Below are 18,328 nucleotides of genomic sequence, written 5' to 3'. Positions count from 1 at the left end.
CTGGAGATACCTGCTGGTAAACCAGAAGTGGCCAGGGCCGGGCTGCGGGCACATGTCCCCTCCCCTCCCCCCAGCAATGCCCCTGCACCCCCACCCACGGAGCACGGTCTGGGTGCTTCGCTCAGCCACCCCCAAGCCACAGCCAGTGTGGAAAGGAGCAGAGGGAGCTGCTCTCCCACATGCCCAGGACCAAACCGCCCTCTCCGAATGGTGGCCACGTTACCTTACCCTGGCCAGGGGCTGGCGCCGAGGGCCCTCCTCACCCGGCACCAGGCCTGCTGCCCAGGGCCTGGGCCTCGCCTCACCCCCAGCGGGGATGTGCACACCCACCTGGTTCCTCAGAGGCCGAGGGCGCAACTGCAGCTGCTTTAAGGATGGCTGCGCCCCTGACGGCCCCCAGGGAGCTCTTCCCGACAGGGGAGAGAGCCTTAGACCCACACGCACGCCTCGCCGACGCGAAGCCCTTTCCAAAATGGCCACCGCCCACCACGGGCGCCCCACCAGATGGCAGCCCCACAAAATGGCTGCCGCCAGTAGCCAGCCGCTCAGCCCACCCATCATCCCCAGTGTGGCCACACTCGGCCTGCACCAGCCCAGCGGGGCACAGAGAGGCGGAGACCAGTCCCGAGGCGCCATGCTTTATTGTCAGGGGTGAGGAAAAAAAGGGAGGGAGCTCACGGACCGGGCAGCTGAGGGAAGGGGAGGGTGTTGGTGGGCAGGCGGCCCGGCGGGGTCAGGCCGGGTGGCACTAGCAGGAGGTGAAGGTTTTCCAGAAGAAGTTCTTGCAGGGGGCCTTGCGGTCCCGCTGTGATAGCTGGGTGAGCCTCCCCAGCACCGCCCGCTCCTCCTCCAGCTTGCCCTCCTCTTCAACGTCAGGGGACGCCGCCTCGCGCCCCACATCCACGCTGTCCAGCAGGCCCGCCAGCATCTTCAGGATGGCGTCTCGCCGGGCTGTGCTCTGTTCCTGCGGGCACACAGCAGGGGAAGGTGACGGACAGAGGCCTGGCCCCCACGGTCAAGGCAGCGGATGCTGCATGGTGCAGCCCCCCCATGCAGCCCCTTCCCGTGTCCCTGCCTCCCCCGTACCCCCTCCCCAGGGCCGGTGCCTGCCTGCAGCAGAGCTGTGCCAGGGCTGAGGGGTCTGGGCTGCAAGGGACCCCTCCTCCCTTCTCGCACCCTGCCCAGCGCAGCCGGCCAGCGGCGGACAGGCATGCGTGCCATGTGCTAACTGCAAAAGAGCTGCTAACAAATAGGCATGAATTGGCTGTAAAATCCCTTGCTGCCTGCACTAATTAAATTTCCATGAATGCCAAGCTGCCTTCCCTCCTAGTGCTCCCTCCTCGGCTCTGCCTGCCCAGCGCCCGCCACATGAAGGCCAGGAGGAGGCACGGAGTCCTGGGCGATGTCAGATTCAGCACACTGGTGGCTGCAACCCACCATAATACGCAGAGAATGAAATCTAACAAAGGAGAGGGCTGGGTGGGAGGTGAGAGGGATGCACGAGGTGTCTGGAGCAAAATATTTAATTGACGGAGACAGGCAGCTTGTATTTCAAGCACGAGAACCCGTATTTCAGCAGCTTGACCTTGGGGGGAGGTAGAACGGAAGAGGAGTTGCTGAGCTCCGTCCCTTTGCCACGGCAGCCCACAAAGGAGCACAGCCTGCGGTTTGGGGGGTTCCGTCAGTTACAAGCTGTGAATGACCTTGTTTCTCTTAACTTAACATGCAGTAAATCTGAGGAATTACCTCTTGCCCGAGCATTCCTGGTCTCTGTGACTGATGCTAACAGAGACAGCTGGTACTGGGCAAGCTGGGATAGATGGTTTGACAGGGACAGATCCCGTTTCCCACGCGGATGGGAATCTTGGAAGTGCATTTGCATGTCACTTCTCACAAATGCCCTGTTAACTGCTGGGACTGCTGTGCTTGACCAATGGCCCTGTCAGCACCAGCATTTGCTAAGGACCACTTGGTAAGCATCTCAAAAAATGGATAAATACAGGCAGCAGCAAGTACCTTGAGTTTAAGTTACAGAATGTTTATGGATATTTTTAAATCACTTTCTTAGCTCTACTAAGCTCTAGTTAGTAGTAACTAACCCTGCTTCCACACAAGAGAAACTCGGGCATAGAAAAATTACATGCTGTGTTTGTAGCAGAAGATAAAAGCCAGTTTGTGCCTGACCTGATTCCTGCTCCTGTGCTGCAAGTACAGAAGTGTCTTAAGCCTCTGGGAGACGGACTGGGACTGGGGAACCCAGCTAAGCATGTCTCTGGGTCACGTCTTCCTCGTAAGCTTCTTTCCTGGCTGTAAGTGCTATGCTTTGAAATAACCTGCTCCAAGCAGAACCGGCAGCTTCAGACCCAGGGATGGGAAAGGCAAAATTCAGCCTGCTGTTAGAGGATATTCCTTATGCATCATCGGCTGTGGCTGTTAGTGAAACCAGGCAGCTCTTCCCCTGCACTAATCCATTGCTAACATCCCCTCTGCTTTTAGCTGTTCCTGAGCTGCAAGAGATCCAGACTCTTTGGCAGCAGCTAGAGATCTTAGCAGGGGTGGGCTGCGGCACACCTCTCCGGAGCTGCTCAATTCCCTCTGCTACATCCACCAGTGCGTCAGAATGCGCACAGCTTTCCTTGGCATTGTTATGCATTTTATGGTGGTTTATCTCTAAAATCCTTATATTCTTTGTACTTAAAACATTTCTCTGAGTTATAGCAGTGGTGACTACAGCGATTGGTTCATCAGTATCTAAGAATTTTTCAGTTTGTAGAATGGTCTAAAGAGAATCCTATCTACTATAATTATACCATTATTTAGTAAGCAACGGCATGTAGAAGACTAAGAGTCATTACACTTGAATTAATGTTTACCAAGGCTTTGTTTACCAATTTATTCCCTACAACTTGTTTCTTTTTTTCCCCAGCAGCTAGGATTTGCACCAGAAAGAGTTTACTTTTTAGGTACTGGATTTGTTAACGTAAGAATGTACAGCTGAAAGTTTAGTTATCCCCAGAAGGGTTAACCCCAGCCAGCTGCAGAAGCCCTGATCTCTAACAGAATGCCAGCCCTAGCACCTCACACTGTGTACGCTTCTTTCTTGCAGCCAGTTGTTAATGGGATGTGAGCCCACTACTGAAGCAGCAAGACACTGATGGATGAGCTGGAGCCAATGCTCAGACAGAAAAAATAATGCGAATACGCACAAAGGAGAAGTTAGTGCCTTTGAAACCAACACTGGGATCCTTCACTTCTCTGGGTAGCTCCTCTGCAGGACTGAAACAACAGCAGCCGTACAGATACAGTGTGACCCGGACTGGTAGTGTGGAGCGACTAACCACGGCTCAGAGGAACATCACGGATGGCAAGGAACATGAAGGTGAGAAAACTGCACGGTGAGAACAAGCAGAACAGAACGCTTGCTTGTGATTATGTTATGCTATTGCTTCCTACCCCTTTGGCCTCTTAGGGAAACATTCCAGCAAAACAAAGTTATTATAGTGCTATAGCCATTATAATATTAGAGTTTTGCCAGTTGGTAGGATAATTATATTGCTATAATAAGTTCTGCCACTGCACAGAGCTGTGCTGGTTCGGAGTGTAATTATTCTAGCAGAACTATGTCAGTATAACTCCCCTTGTGAATACTACTCTGGAAAAAGCAATTTTATTCTGATATAATTACTTCATTTATTATTCCTCTGTTACTTTCCTACTGAACCCATCTTTTAAACAGTTGTCCTTCCCATGAGTCCTATTTAAAATATCATCTCCCTTGATCATTTTACCAATTACGTATCTTTTCTTTCCCTCCCTAGTACTCTGCTTTATTCTCTCATGCTGTACCCTTTCAGCAGTATTATTTTCTCCTTTTCCCTCTGCTCTGTTCTTTTTAGCAGTTTTTGCTTAGCACAGACTCCACTTTTGCAGGTCTCTGGCATCTGCCCTGGTACCTTTCCGAAATAAACTGGCTAGTAAGATGTAGTAATATCCTGTGCTTCAGCAGTGTGTGAAGCCTTGGAATATAGGGGGGTGACAGAGTTGTTTGCATCAGGTAACACCTAATTGCCCCTATTACCCCCTCCCCTGGCTCCAGCCTGCTTCTGCATGCTCCCACCTCACCCAGCTCCTGCACAGGGTGCATTATACTCACCCTAGTGTTCTGTATCGCGAGTCTCTCTTCTCCAGGCAGTGCAGTGGCTCTCACGCTCCACACCAGCAGCAGAACAGATGCCAGGCTGGCCACCAGCTGCATGATGTACAGGCTGTGACTATGCTGAATGAGGAAGACTGGGAGAGAGAGCTGTTCCTGGGCTCTCTTCTGCCTCAGACAATGGCTGCAGCCCCTTTTATAGCCCTCCCCCTAGCCCAGTGGGTGACGCAAACAATTAAGTCTATATCAAAGGCAAATTAGACTTTGGAGAGGTTGTTAACACTTGGCTGCTTGAGTGGGATACTTCAGTGCCTCTGGGCTTTCCATGTGCCAGACCTATAGAGACTAAGGAAGCAAAGGTTTGGGACTCTCCAGTAACATGCTGTTTCTTCACTCGGAGAAATTGTAGGCACTATTTGCGTCTCTCCTAGTTAGCTGAATTCTGTTTGGGAATATAATGTTGGACAGAATAGGCCACCAGCTTGCACAAACCTCTGGCCAACACTGGATGATTCAGAGGGAAGAGGTAAAACTTCTGGCCATCAGTAGTTAGGTATGGGCTTGGACTCTCAGCCTGTGTGTCGGAACAGCTCCAGACTCTAGGGGTGTTTGGATCTGGATCTCTGCATCCAGTGACGCATCTCGCTGTGGAATGCCAATATGCCTGGCTTTCCCTATACGGTAACATGGGGACACAGGCTGCAGCTATGTGGTAATATAATCTGTCTTGCAAATCTACGTAAGACTACCTGGAAGCCAGTTGGGGATTACTGGGTTTTGTTCCTAGTATTGTTTCAATACATCTTGAACCCTTCCCAGAGGTGTATCAACAGAATGAATCCTGACTTGGAGATGTTGGGTTTAAAAGTATTAAAGGGAAAACAAAGTACTGGCTGGTCAAAGCTGAAGCAGTTCTGCTCAGTGAGGCTTCAGAAAAAGGCTCATGGTATGCTGGCACTGACCGCAGGCTGCTTGGAGCAAGTTCCTACCATTTCTGATCTCTGGTCAGCAGTTGTTAATGCTTCTCCCTTTGCCCAAAAGGCTGTCCCACCGGTGAGATTGGTTCGTGGGCCAGCAGAAGGTGTTACTGAGCACTGCGAGCTACTTTGCATCGTCCCTGTCACCGTGGGGATGGCACCCACCGTCACATGCCCCTGAGATGCAGAGGCAGACCACTAGCCCTTTCCCCAGAAGCACTCTCCTCAGGGCAAGTCCTCTTCTGACCCCAACAACAAATGACAGACAAAAGGTAAATTGTTATCTTAATTTAGCACATTAAAAAAACCCACAGGGAGGTGACTTGGCCAGGGGGATGCTGTGGCAGAACTAAGAACAGAAGGCAGGAAAACCTGTTCCCCACTTTTACTGCTTACAAGCATCACAGTTTCTGGAAACAGTACCATGAAGCTTTGCCTGCAAATAATCCAGCTCCTAATGCCAGTTACACCACCCTGGATGCTCTTGAGGGATAAGGTGCCATCGCTTCCACACATGTTTGAAAAGAAACTCTGGATTCCCTCACTGAAAGATACAAAGAAAAAACCTTTTCTGACTCATATGGACTTGTGGGGAAAGGTGACAATCTGGCAATTTCTAGAAATGAGTTTTCCTCAGAAAACTCTGTAACCTCATTGTTTCTCACCGCCTTCGCCCCTGCCCTTGTGAGAGCTGGCTTCCATGCACTGTTTTCAGATGAAACATTATCTATTTCCTTTAAAACCGATCTTGCTAGTTTATCAGAACTGCTGTGTTAGCCCTGTGTAATGGATTCTGTCAAACACTTCCCAGCCAGCCTGAGGCTCGAGGCAGAGAGCACTGAAGCACCAGGCTTCAGCAAGCAGACAAATCGCAGGGACTTGCCAAATGACCCGCAGCCGATTTGCTCTGGCAGAGGTGAAAGTGGGAGAATAGCAAATGGAGAAAGCACACTTGGTTGCTCAAGAGGAACGAAGGGTAGGTATCTGTGAGTGTGAGACATGCCTGGGCTGAGAGGCAGGCAGAAGGTGAATCCCGTACCGCTGGTTACAGGGCAGGACTAAACCTCATGGGCTACTAGCCCAAAAGCTAGACAGACAGCAGCAGCAGTGCAGGTAGGTCTCCATGCTGGGGGCCATCTGGTCTAACCAAACTGCTTGTTCTAATAAATACGGTTTTGTCTGCAGCTTTGCTTTCTGAACAGGCTGATTCCTATAACACTTCATTGAGTGAAGGGGGTCACAAGTATGACAGTGCTCTTCTACTAGAAAAGGGATGACGTGCTGAGCCAGAGATCAGCTTCTGGGGAGGCCCACAGGGATGTAAACAGTGACCAGTCTGTCCTGGGATTAAAGGGCAGTAATAAAATAATTGTTACCGCCTGAGGGGGTTGTCTTTGGAGAGTTTCCATCCAGATACACCAGCACCAGACCTGTGGCCCTGCTGATGAGCGCAGCGCAGCAAAAACCTGTACTTCAAGCCTGGGCAAGGCAGGGTCTCTCCCCACAGCTGGGACCGGGGAACAGGGGCACATCAAAGCATTTACACTTCAGTGCCCACAGCAGGACTCAATCTCTACATCCAAACAAGTTCCATCCAAGCCCTGCTACAGCATCCCTCAATACCAGACACCTCTTTTCCAGATTCCTCCATCTCCCCTAGTGCCCTTCCCTTTCCTCACATTCCCTCTGCTGCTCCCCCTACATTGGTCTGTCCTCCTCAGGCTCTGGTTCTCTGGCCCCTTTGCAGAGACCCTGCTGGTTCTGCTACCACCACTGCTGACCATCTCCTCACCATAGGCTACAGCACCATCTCATTCTCCAAAGGAAGTAAAATAACTGGTAAAAAATTTGCTCTTTTCAGTAACTGGAAAAAGTTCAACATAGAGCACCGGGATTGTTCTTCATTCCTACTGTTCCCTATTCCCTGTCGCATTGGCTGTCTGACCTTTGAGAATGCCCCAATTTTTTATTTTTTTTTTGCCAACTCTTGTCACTGTACAGGAAAGGCTAAAGGTTTTTCCTTGGAGGAGTGAACACTCCTGACAATTCTTTCCTTGATTTCCTCTTACACTTTCTCTGTTTTCTCACTCACCGCTTTGTAAGTCTTCTTCCATGATGCTCTCTCTGTGCAGAGTCGCACATGGTCTGAGTGGGTTTCTACCCCTTTACAGTGAGGGTGGATCTACCTGAAATCAGCACGTCCGTGGGAGCATGGTAAGGGTGGGGATCCTCCAGAAGGAAACTCAGCATACAGTAACTTGAAAAGACCTGGCTATTGAATGATTTTGTCTGACAGCACGGCTTCAGCAGAGATGCAGAGTGGGTTCAGAAGTACAGCAGAATATGCTTCCACAGTCACATAGGACAACCTCCACCTTTTTGTGGTTAAGGGTGCACGAGCAACATGCAATGGGGGAGAGGTTTTATCTTTCAAGAAAGAGGTCTCTGACCTCTCCTCAGTGCATCTGTACAGCAGCAAAGACTGGGCATTGCTGGAATACAAAAGCTAAGACTATGTCTGGCACCAAATGCCGCATTAAGGAACGAGATGAATTTCTCAATTGCTTTCCTCTATGGCCTGGATATTTGCCATTGTCTACCCATTTGTTGCCTGGTCTGGGTTCAGATCACCGTGCCTTGAAACAAATAGCAGAATTGCATCAGGCTTCCCAAACAAAGTCTGGTTCCCAAAGGTGAGGCGCTCAGCCGCAGCTGAAGGCAGGCCTCAAATGCTGCTGCTTTCCTGTCACTGGAACCCTTTCTCTCTGCCCTCAAGAGTCCCTAGTTGCAAAGGTCAATGCAATAAATAAAGCAATAGTCAGCTGACAGTTGTGAGCCTTCCTGGAAGAGGAAACCAATTTGTTCATGGGCCTGAAATCACAGCTCATTTATCAGGCCAGGCCTGCAGTATTCCCTCGCGCTGTGCTCCCCAGGGGCCTCCAAGCAGCATGCAGGTGGCCGTTCCAGCCACGGCTTTTCATTGGCACTAATCTAACAAACCCAGGGAAGAGACTGCGTGCGCGTGGGCTGGAGCTACTGCTCCCACTCATCCCTGATCAGAGCTGCAGAGCAGGTGCAGGGAGGAGGAGGGGAGTACCGCAGGGATGCTGCTGTCGGAGCACGCACGACTACAAGCCTGTTAAGCTCTCTGGGGAGGTGAAGCTGGGGGAGTTGTGCCGCCTGCTCTGTCTGTCGACCCCAAAGGGGCTGCAGGAGGATGAAGCGAGGGTGAGCATGATTCAGTGGTACGCTCAAAACCTTTTGTTATTTCAAAATGCATGCAAAGTCAAACATCTCAGTTATTCCACCAAAAATCATCCTCAGAAATAACTACTCGCTATGAAACACTTCTGTTTCAAAACACCTCTATTTTCCACTGAAAATGTGTCACCCAGCTCCAAGTAGGAGGCATTTCAGGTGGTGAAGCAGGCTGAGGATGCCTGCTGACATGTAAACTGACCTCTGTTACACCAGACTCACCCTGTTGGTGGCAAGATTGGCTGGACAAGACTTGGACAGGAATGTTTCTTTACCATTTGGATATCCTGAGGGACCGCACATGCACTGTGTCTTGTGGGAATTCAGTCAGAAAGAGCTCACCAGGGATGTTAACACACGGGACTGTGAGACTGCCAGCACCGCAGAAGGGACTGCTCAGCTGGGAGAGCTTTAAACAGGAATTCACACGCTCCAGATAGTGTGGGGTTCTGCCTACTCCTCTCCTACAGCTGAAGGAGGATGAAACACACGCAGGGTCACTGCACACATTATCTTGCCCTTAGCCCTGGCAAACTCCTTCCCAGGGATGCCCAGCCATGGGCTGCTGCAGCAGCCGTTCAGTACCAAGGAGGGGGTAGCCCCCTCCTGCAGGGTCCCCGCTCTGGTCAGCCCTCCCCTCCAGCCTCACCACCCGCATCCCTGCAAGGCCTGCTGCTGAGATCCCAAACATGTGGAATAACCCCCCTCCAGTCTTTACCTGTTACACACACCACTCTACTATAACTGAGACTCCCTGGCTCCAATTCTTCACCTTTTGCATTTTTTAAAAGCACTTAACTCCAGCCTATACATGACCAGAAAAGAGCATCACCTGGGCTTCTCAGTATTTAACCCTGTTACAATTTTTCATCTTACTTCTAACATTTTGTCTGACTCTTTGGCTAGATCTGAGCTGCTGTTTCACACTTCTGTCCACACTTTTCCCTCTTGTTCCCCATGCATTTTATCAAAGGAACTTTCCTCTCCCTGAACTTGGTGGCCCTTGTTACTACTTTTCTGTTTGCTTACTGAGGCTGCTGTTCTCTGATGAAAGTTGAATTATCAATCTTACTTTAGCAAGTCTCTTGCTCCAGCCAAGCTCCATCAATAATTCAGCCAGGCCTCAATAACATTAACTCTGGATGAATATGACACTCATGCCAATTAACTGGCTGAAAGGGCTCAAGAGATACAGGCAAGAAATTTCTCTTAATTTTTTTAAGCTCTTTTCTGAACTTCTAAAAATTGAGTTAGCTCAATGTGTAAAGCCCAGAGCAGGGAGTCTGACACAGTTCAAAAGGCGCCAAGAGGCTTAAGCAATTGATGTGCTAAAGCCCATCAGGCTCTGTTCCCTCGCTTGTCTCCACCTGCTCTGCCTGATATTACATTGTACTGAACTTGGGACAAAGCCTATGCCTGTTCATATGCTCCCAGCTTAATAAGATGCTGGAACATGACTGCAGCATGTCTAGACAAACATCATCTTCGCGGATCTTTGCTTATGAACAGCTTTGCTTGACTAGCCTTGGGCAAAAGCCAGCTCAAACTCCAAAAAAGTTACTCAAGTGTTTAGTTGCTCACCTGGAGACACTGCAAAGATTGCTTTTGAATGCTCAGTTCTATACAAGTTTTCTCCCTGCTAGTTTTCTCCTGTTGGGCATTACTCAAATTGCCAGTCTCATTTCAATCCCCACTGGCCTTGGCCACAGCATCCTGCAGTGTTAACACCTCAGACATACATTTATGGAAGGGATAATCAATCTGTAGATACAATTGCCTGACCGATGGCTGCCATGCCAAGTACCATTCCAGCAGCTTAAATGGCACGTAGACTTTGTGGCAGCTCTCTGTGCTCGCGTTGAGTTTTAGCAGTCCTGAAGCGCTTGGAGCTGCCGAGATGGAACTAGCTATAGATGCACAAACTCTTGCTCCTTCTCTTGCTGCACCTTACTGAGTGCTTGATTCAGGCACTGATCTGTCTTCACCTGTTGCAAAACACCAAAGTTACTTGAAACCACCTGTAAAGAACAGTGATTTGGAATGACTTGGAAACGATATACAGGACCTTACAGACAGGGTATGTGCGACTTGGATGGCAAACAGCCTTGTCTCCTGCTCTCATCACTGGCCACTTGCTGAACTTACAAATTTGGAGAGAGCTCAGAGAAACAGAAGGAATAATTAGCTACGTGGAGGCTAGAAACAGGTTGGAGGAAGTTCTTTTCCTCTTGGGCATTGTTGTACCCACCAAGGGCAGGTGGAAGGCTTGAACCTGTTCCTTTACTAGTTGGCAGCTGCTCTAAGGCCTTCCTGGACTACAGTACTGGTCTCAATTCCCATTCCAGGGGAGAGAAAGTGCCAGAGGTAGTTTTCTGTCAAGGATGAAGGGCCGAGGAGTGGGGTTCAGGCCCCCATTCCTAGGAGTAGCTAGAACCAGCCTCCATTACTGATCTGCTTTTTATAATAAAAATAAAAGAGTTGAGCAATGGAAATGTGTCAACAGCCCTAGCTAACCAGTAGCTGTGGGAGAAAGGAGAGAGTTACCCAGACAATTAAAGAGACAAACTGGGCGTAATCTTTTCAACATAAGAATACAAAGGAGATCCAAAGTCAGCTCTGCAGCTTAGCAATGCTTTGCAAACCCTTACAACCACAAAGCAGCTGTATACTGTACTGATCGTGGTAGTAGCATTGGGAAAGAAGTGATAAGCCTCATCACAAAGGGGAGAAAGTAGGAGGCTTGGTACTGACACCACAGAAGTCCCTCGCTGCGCACCACCTATGCTGTTTGTAGAGCCACGATTATGGTAAAGCTCAACCCAATCTTTGCAAAAGTCCGCACCTTCTGGTTTTCTCTTCTCTTAGGAAGCCCGAAAGCCTCCCTCAGGAGCTGTTTTGTCTTCTTCTGATGCCACCTAGCGAGCCTTCCAGCCTGTTCAGCCTGAGCCCAGGACCTGCTCCAGATCCTGAGCCACAATGGCGCAACCCAGTGACTGACAGGCATTATGTGATGCTAGCAGGGAGGATGGGCGGCTAGAGAACAGCTTGGAAAGGTGTACCAGAGGCAGCACGTGGACTAGAGAACAGCTTGGATAGAAGGTGCTGACTTCTGCAGCAGTGAGGATAACAGAAGCTGGGGCTATTTGGCAGTCAGGTTACAATACAGAACATGCAATGGGATCACTCTTCAGAGCATTTTTTTGGTGATAACTTGTCACTCCTAGAGACAACGGAGAGAGGAAGTCAGACCAACTACAGAGCGCCCCTGGATGTCTTCTGACAAGCACAACAAACGTTCAGGATCTCTGTTTCCACCCCCACACTCTGCCCCCCAAAGAAGCACACCGACCCACACTGATGTCACCTTAACCAGAGCCGAGTGTTTAATTGATTGCAAGGGAGTGACAACCGCACAGTGGTTGTGCTGGGAAGGTACCCACTGCACAGTGCTGGTACACGGTCTTTAAAACAGAAGTAAAGAAGTGGAGGCAGATCCATCTCACAACAGAGTACAATGAAAAACAACTTACGCATCTGGGGATTCTGGGGGCAGCATTAGAAATAATGATGCCTCCTAAGGACTAGCAAGTACCCAGGCCTGAGGCATCTCAGCATGACTGAGATGAGAGATCTGTCAGCACAACCGACTCCCCAACATCAGTACTTAACAGCAGGCAATGGATCTAAGGTTTGTTTTTTATATATATATATTTATATTTATATATATAAAGCGCCTATCACCATATTGATAAACATTCTTTGGAACCATTCTTGATGGCAGAGGTAAGAACAGGAGTCAGTCTGTTAGTACCTCAGCACTTCTGTTTCCAACCAATTTTTTTTTAAAAAAAAAAAAGCCACAAGACTGCTGCCAGCCTGCCTGGCTGGTGTTTAATACTGCTACTCCATCAGGGTTGGAGGGAGACCTATTGTGAATGGCAACAGTTTGCACTGTGACTTCTCCAACTGTGCTGCAGAACAGTGCAGGTGTTGCAGAAGGGCAGTGGGACATGAAGGCTCAGACCCGTTACCAGTCAAAACGTCTCAGCAGCAGGGAGCTCCTATTAGGAGAGAGCAAGCTAACTTTGCTGCCCACAAAGCTCTCGCTCTCTGTGCTTAAGGCTGAGTCAGTGACCCTTCTGGACTCTTCCCAGGTTTCAGAAGATCACCAGACAGAAATAAGTCTCAGTTATAAATACATCATGTCAGTTGTAAGGGGTGGAGGTGGGATGGGGGGGCACAGGGAGGGGAGAATTTAGAATGGGTGCAGGGAGGAAAGAAAGGAAAAAGACCTCTTATGTTTCCAGCCCTGGAAAGAACAGTTTTCACCTCACGCAATAAGTCACTGGACCTTTTCAATAGTCTTATCTGGCTTATGCCCCATCATCTTTAACACATCATCAAAGGGAATGTTGGCTGGCAAAGGGTTAAACAATCCCACATAGTGGAGAGCAAATCTGCAGTCTGCTGGGAAGGTCCCAACCACATCACTGACGATCTCAGGGTCCAACTTGAGGGAAGGAAGCAGCTTCTCAGTCTCACACATCACTCAGGGCCTGGAGACAGCCAAAGACAAAAAAGTGTCAGGCCAGACCTGCTGCAGCTCTACCAGTCCTGAACAGAAGTACAGCTCAGACACAACCAGGGCATTTGCCTGCGTCCCTAGGACACTCGAAGGAGGATTTTTTCTGGAACGTGCAGCTGCAACCCAGTTAGATGATAGAATGATGCAGAAATATAGACTATCCTTCAAGAAGGCAGCCTTAGCTACGCTACAGCATCCTTTCTTCTACCACCTGGTTTGTGCTAGAAACCACAACCATGTTTTATCTAAGACTTTTGGAGCTTTCCAGTGGGAAACGCCAGTTCTGCAGGCTCTCGGACTTGGCTTTGGAAGGTGAAGTAGGAGTCATCTGCTATCAAGGCATGGGACATCAACCCAAAGAACAGTTCAAAACTGAACACCAATCTTCCCAGACTGAATCATACTCTGCTACGTCATACAAAACGCTGTCCTGCTCCAACTTGCCCACAGAAGCCTTTAGGGCTGCAGGAAATCCTCAGTCCTGTACGCTCCCGCTCCTGCCAAGGAAAAGCCATACCTCATCCTTGATGAAGGAATAACAGCACAGCCTTGCTTACCTTCCGTGCAAACTCTGGCAGAATGAAAGCTGCCCGATGAATGTCTGAGTTGTAGTATTTCAGACTCCTCTCCTCTACCTGTTGCTGTGAGAGCTGCTGCACAGGCTCCCGGAAATTTGTGTTCTGCAAAAAAAAGCCAGGTAGCTCTATAATGTAGCTTTTTGGTACAAGCAAAAGGCATCCCGATTCATGGCAGAGAACCAAGTGGACTTGCAGAAAAAGATGACTCTGTCCTCTGAGGTCAAAGGCTCTGCACAGCTCCAGCCCCAAGGGCTGGAGTTTACACTCCGTACCTCGTGTGACCAGCCCTTATTCACAGATGTCAGTGTATGAGGTCAGGCTGTGTGTGAGCCACGTGCCAGATTAAGCTGTCAGATTGTGCCCAAGCATCTAAGAAGCAAGGCTTTTTTTGCTCTTCAGAGCAGAACCCGTGCCTGCATTAAGTCAGGCACAGTGCATGCTGCCAGCGCCCCAGATACGTATCCAATACAGCAGCAGCGCTGCTGGCTCCCTAAACCAGTGTGGCAGTTGCATTAGGTTGGCTGTAATGCAGCAGACTGGGAAGAGAGCGGACCTCTGTGGTCTGACACAGTCACCATCCTGCATCCTAACACTGACTGTCACCTGGAGGCCTCTGTACAAGCAGATTACCAGTTGCAAGGTGATTCTTACCAAGCAGGTGCCTGCTTTATAAACAGCCAGCATCAGTAAGTCAAAGCCTTAACAGGCTCCAGAAATTGGTAGTGGCTTCCTCCCTTCCAAGTCCGTTGTACTAGAGAGAAAGCAATGCCCTTTCCTAAGGCACTGGGTACACACGCTGGTCAGTTCCGCACTTGACTCGGCACTGAGCAAGGTGCACATGCTCAGGGGCGCTGGGTGGGCAGAGCTGGGGCCCAGCACAAGTCCAGAGGCCCCACAGCTGGCCGAGCTCTGTGCCACAGCTCAGGCTCTCTAAGAGACAGCCTGAGGCTCTGCGGGTGCTTTCAGAAAGTGGAAAAGGGCACTTCAGGTGCCTGAAACTCACCGGGTTCTTGCTGCAGAGCATGAAGCCAATCTGCCCACTGGGATACGTGGGGATGGTGCAATAGGCGTATTCCACAACAGGGAACAGAGACTTGCAAAACTGACGCATCTCCTTAATGAGATCCAGGTGCAGCCACTGGCACTCACCTATGGGGAGAAAGGGAGACAGGATGCAGAACGAGAGCTGCCCTTCTCTGCACAGGCCTGTGCCTGGTTAACAGGGGTTCCAAGTCCAAACCTGCTCTACTCCGCACAGCTCATGCGGTTTCAAAGGCAAGATAAGACCCTTATGCCAGTTTTACTAAGCACAGCCCAGCAGTTAACAAGTTGATGTATACAGATCAAAAATGCTCCTGTACCCACGAGCTGAAATGGATTTCACTCCCTACATCATGTCTCCCCAAGAAGAGTCCCCTTTGTGCCTCACACTTTGCATGCAATGCTCTGGCATCAGCCTCTGCCCAGAGACAGAGTCCTCACCTTGGCAGCAAAGAATCCCATCTTCACGCAGGGCTGTCTTCATCAGCTGGTAGTAAGATTCTTTGAATAAGCTTTCTGCAGGACCTGGGAGAAAAGTAAGTAAAGAATCATGTCTAGAGAGAGATTAAGACAGCAGATTTCCGAGAGTTTCCTGAATGCCCAGACTGCACAGGGACTGCACTGGAAAAGTGACATTTCAAATGGCTTTTTGGTGATCACAAATGTTGGAGACGATGCAGAAGTAAAAAAGTTTTGACCCTGGGTGAAGCCCAGCTGCACCTAGCACAGCAAAACCATGACCATTTTAGCTTTACTCAATAGTGAGCCCAGGACCTTGACCAAAGAAAGTGCTCCAAACTGCCTTTTAGAGATGCCCTTCCATGTGTTGTCTACAGCAAGAGCGAAGGTGACTCAGGCGCTCGCTCTTAGGTCCCTAAAACAAGGCACCGTAAGTACATTTGGTCCCTCTCTACTTCGGTTTTCCCCTTTGGAAATACAGCAACCTCACTACAGCCATCCTTAGGCTAGGTAGCTACACCAACCGCGTGTGGGGCACTGCTTCATTAGCAAGCACACGGGCAAAGCCGCCTTTGCCAGCATGGTTCTGTATTTCCCCATGGGACTGCTGGATTCGAGGGTCAACTCTCTGCCAGAAGCAATAGCTGCTGGAGTTGAATTTTGAGGAGAAAAACATGACAGCTGGCTTGAAGCCTTGCTAATACAGTTTTCCGGTCTTCATCCTGCTCTCTACCAAAAGAGCCAAGTCAGTGACAGTCTTTTCACTTGAAAGGAGCCTGGGCAAGCTGGCGTTGCTTCCAAGAGGTAGGCAGAAGAGAACAGGAGTGTGGAAAGCAGTGCCCTTTTATGGCCAGAATTCTTACCCATGGGGTCAGACGAGTCTGTGATAATCACATCAAAGGCTTCTTGATTTTGTTTCATAAACTCAAAACCGTCTCCCACATGCAAGGTCAGCTTAGCACTGGAATACCCCACTGCCATCCCTGGGAGGTATTTCTTTGACACCTGGATCACATCCTGCAACACAGAGAGCACAAGTGGGTCAGCGGGGGGCTGCAAGGAGCTACTCTGCAGGCTACTGTGCAGCTGCAGCTGAAAGAACAGCACAGTGAGTCATTTCCTTCCATGCCTTCAGCACAAATCCAACTCGCTAGCTAGATCCTCAAGAGCTGTCAGCATCTTCAGCCAACAAGCTACACTCAGCCCTTTCCTACAGCCTCAGGGTTCAGTGACACTGTTGGTCTGTCCTTGCCAAACTCAACAAGAAGAACTTGGAGCTTCAAAAGCTCCCTGAGGAACTAAGAGAATACGGCTGCAGATCTGACTGCTCTCTGCTCCTTTTCCTGGCGGACATCACTTGCAGAGGTGATCTCAGCTGAAGACTTTTTTTTTTTTCCTCCTTCCTAAATAAAACCATACCAGCAGGTTTCTGGATGCAAAGTGAGAAAGATCCCCACCTCTGCTCTATAGTTGTTACATCGATCCCCCCAATAAGATACAGTTTTCTCTTAAACTAGTTAGACAGCCGCTGCCCTGGGCCTGCGAGCGTACTGGACACTACCAGCTTCTCACAGCTGGCAGAGACAAAAAAATACGCTGGTGTCAGGCAGCGCTTGTTCAGAACCAGGCACATATGCCTACTTAGCTTGGCAGAGCACACAGGCTCACAGAGCAGCGCTTCCCATTCTGCGCTGCCTCACTCTGAGGAGACAGCAAAGCTTTCTTAGAAATTAAATATCAGAACAAACTGACAGAGGGGAGGAGAACCGGCCCACCTATCGCAGAATCAACCTTCCCCCCCCACACCCCATCTTGTTTCCTGCTTTCGGTCACAGGAGGCTGCTTAACAGCGAGGCCACCCTCCCCTGGCAGGAGCAGCTCTGTTCTGCGGGGGGGGCAGGGAAGAGCAGCACCTCCGCGAGCCACAGCGATCCCGATCCCGAGGTGGCCGCGCCGGCCGGTAAGCGCCTCTGCCGTCCGTGCGGGGCAGGCAGCGCATGGGGGAGGCCGCCAGCTGCCACGTAGATGACCGGCCAGGCGCGGAGGTGGCGCTGTCAGTGTCCCGCAGCGGGGCGGGCAGCGCAGGCACCGGCCGCTGACGCGGGGCAGCAGGTGAGTCCCGCCGGCGTCCCCGGGCGCCCCGCGCAGCCCAACGCACCTCATCGATCTCGCACTGCACCACCGACTCCACGGCCGGGTGCTTCACCACCTCCCGCAGCACTCCGCCGTCGCCGCCGCCGATGATCAGCACCTGCGGGGAGAGCGCAACGGGCAGGGCGCCCGCGTCAGCCGGCCGGGCTCGGGGGCGGCGGGGCCGGGGGCGGCGGGAGGCCGGCAGCCCCGCGGGAGCCCCTGCCCCGGCGCCGGGCCCCCCGCGCTGCCCTGCCCAGCGCGGCTGCGCCCGGAGCGGCCGGTCTGCGGGCCCCGGGGCCCGCGGGGCCCCCCGCGGAGCGCTCACCTTGCGGGGGTCGGGGTGGCTGCAGAGCGGCAGGTTGGCGATCATTTCCTGGTAGGAGAACTCGTCCCGCTCCGTGCACTGGATCACCCCGTCCAGGACCAGGACGTTGCCGTAGGTGGTGCTGGGGAGAGCGGGGAAGCGGGGTTGGAGCCGGCCCGCGCCCGCAGCCGCGCTCCCCGCCCGCTCCCCGCGCCGCCAGGCCCCACCGCATGGCGCCGCTGCCCCCCCCCGCCGCCACCACCACTGCCGCCGCCACCACCGCCACCGCCGCCGCCGCCACCACCACGGCCGCCGCCACCGCCGCCGCCCCTGGCCGCTCTCCCGGCCGCGCCGCACCTGCGGAAGACGAGTATCTCCTGGTAGCGGGAGCGCTGGTGGTGCAGCAGCTCCTCCACCTGCAGCGACATGGCCTGCCCCGGCCACAGCCGGCACGTCTCCCGGAACCAGCCCTCGCGGATCAGCGCCGCCGCTCCGCGCTCCATCCCGGCCCGGCCCGGCCCGGCCCCGCCGCCCCGCGCAGCCGCCGCCGCCTGACCCCGCCGGCGCGGGAGCCGCGCGCAGGGGCCCACGCACCGCCCCGCCCCCGGCCGCCAGCGCGCGCGCCGCCGCGTCCCCATTGGCCCAGGCGCGGCGTGACGCAGTCGGCCACGTGAGCCGGCGCGCCCGGAGCCGGCCCCGCCCCGCCCCGCCGGGAAAGGGCGCGTCACCCGCCGGGACCCGCTGCTGCCGCGCCGCCCCCGGGCCGGCCCGCCGGGACCCCCCGGGCCTCCCTGCTCCCCGCCGCGACCCCCCCGCGAAGGCAGCTCCGTTACCGCCCGC

General features: G+C 52.1%; 2 protein-coding genes across 2 annotated transcripts; both read right to left on the bottom strand.

Annotated features, from left to right (window-relative positions):
• Positions 1-743: 743 nt before the first annotated feature.
• Positions 744-11,643, bottom strand: CORT (cortistatin). The gene is made up of 2 exons (XM_080380971.1): positions 4,154-11,643; positions 744-964 (listed from the first exon to the last, which is right to left on the bottom strand). The coding sequence occupies exons 1-2, from the start codon at positions 4,253-4,255 to the stop codon at positions 749-751; spliced, it is 318 nt and encodes a 105-aa protein (XP_080237097.1). The 5' UTR covers positions 4,256-11,643; the 3' UTR covers positions 744-748.
• Positions 11,644-11,748: 105 nt separating this feature from the next.
• On the bottom strand, positions 11,749-18,097 carry SRM (spermidine synthase). The gene is made up of 8 exons (XM_080380943.1): positions 17,846-18,097; positions 17,510-17,630; positions 17,210-17,302; positions 15,915-16,068; positions 15,034-15,117; positions 14,555-14,700; positions 13,531-13,653; positions 11,749-12,944 (listed from the first exon to the last, which is right to left on the bottom strand). The coding sequence occupies exons 1-8, from the start codon at positions 17,989-17,991 to the stop codon at positions 12,927-12,929; spliced, it is 885 nt and encodes a 294-aa protein (XP_080237069.1). The 5' UTR covers positions 17,992-18,097; the 3' UTR covers positions 11,749-12,926.
• Between the last annotated feature and the right edge of the window lie 231 nt (positions 18,098-18,328).

The sequence above is a fragment of the Falco punctatus genome (assembly GCF_963210335.1).
Source record: "Falco punctatus genome assembly, chromosome: 3".
NCBI lineage: Eukaryota > Metazoa > Chordata > Aves > Falconiformes > Falconidae > Falco > Falco punctatus.
This window is presented reverse-complemented; position numbering and strand designations above follow the sequence as displayed.

Excerpts from the sequence above, each read along its gene's own strand:
- SRM (XM_080380943.1), bottom strand. The coding sequence starts at position 17,991 with ATGGAGCGCGGAGCGGCGGCGCTGATCCGCGAGGGCTGGTTCCGGGAG. Across the intron at positions 17,303-17,509 it reads GCCACCCCGACCCCCGCAAG|GTGCTGATCATCGGCGGCGG; the intron begins GTGAGCGCTCCG and ends CTCTCCCCGCAG. Across the intron at positions 13,654-14,554 it reads TGCTCTGCAGCAAGAACCCG|AACACAAATTTCCGGGAGCC; the intron begins GTGAGTTTCAGG and ends TTTTTTTTGCAG.
- CORT (XM_080380971.1), bottom strand. The coding sequence starts at position 4,255 with ATGCAGCTGGTGGCCAGCCTGGCATCTGTTCTGCTGCTGGTGTGGAGC. Across the intron at positions 965-4,153 it reads TCGCGATACAGAACACTAGG|GAACAGAGCACAGCCCGGCG; the intron begins GTGAGTATAATG and ends GTGTGCCCGCAG.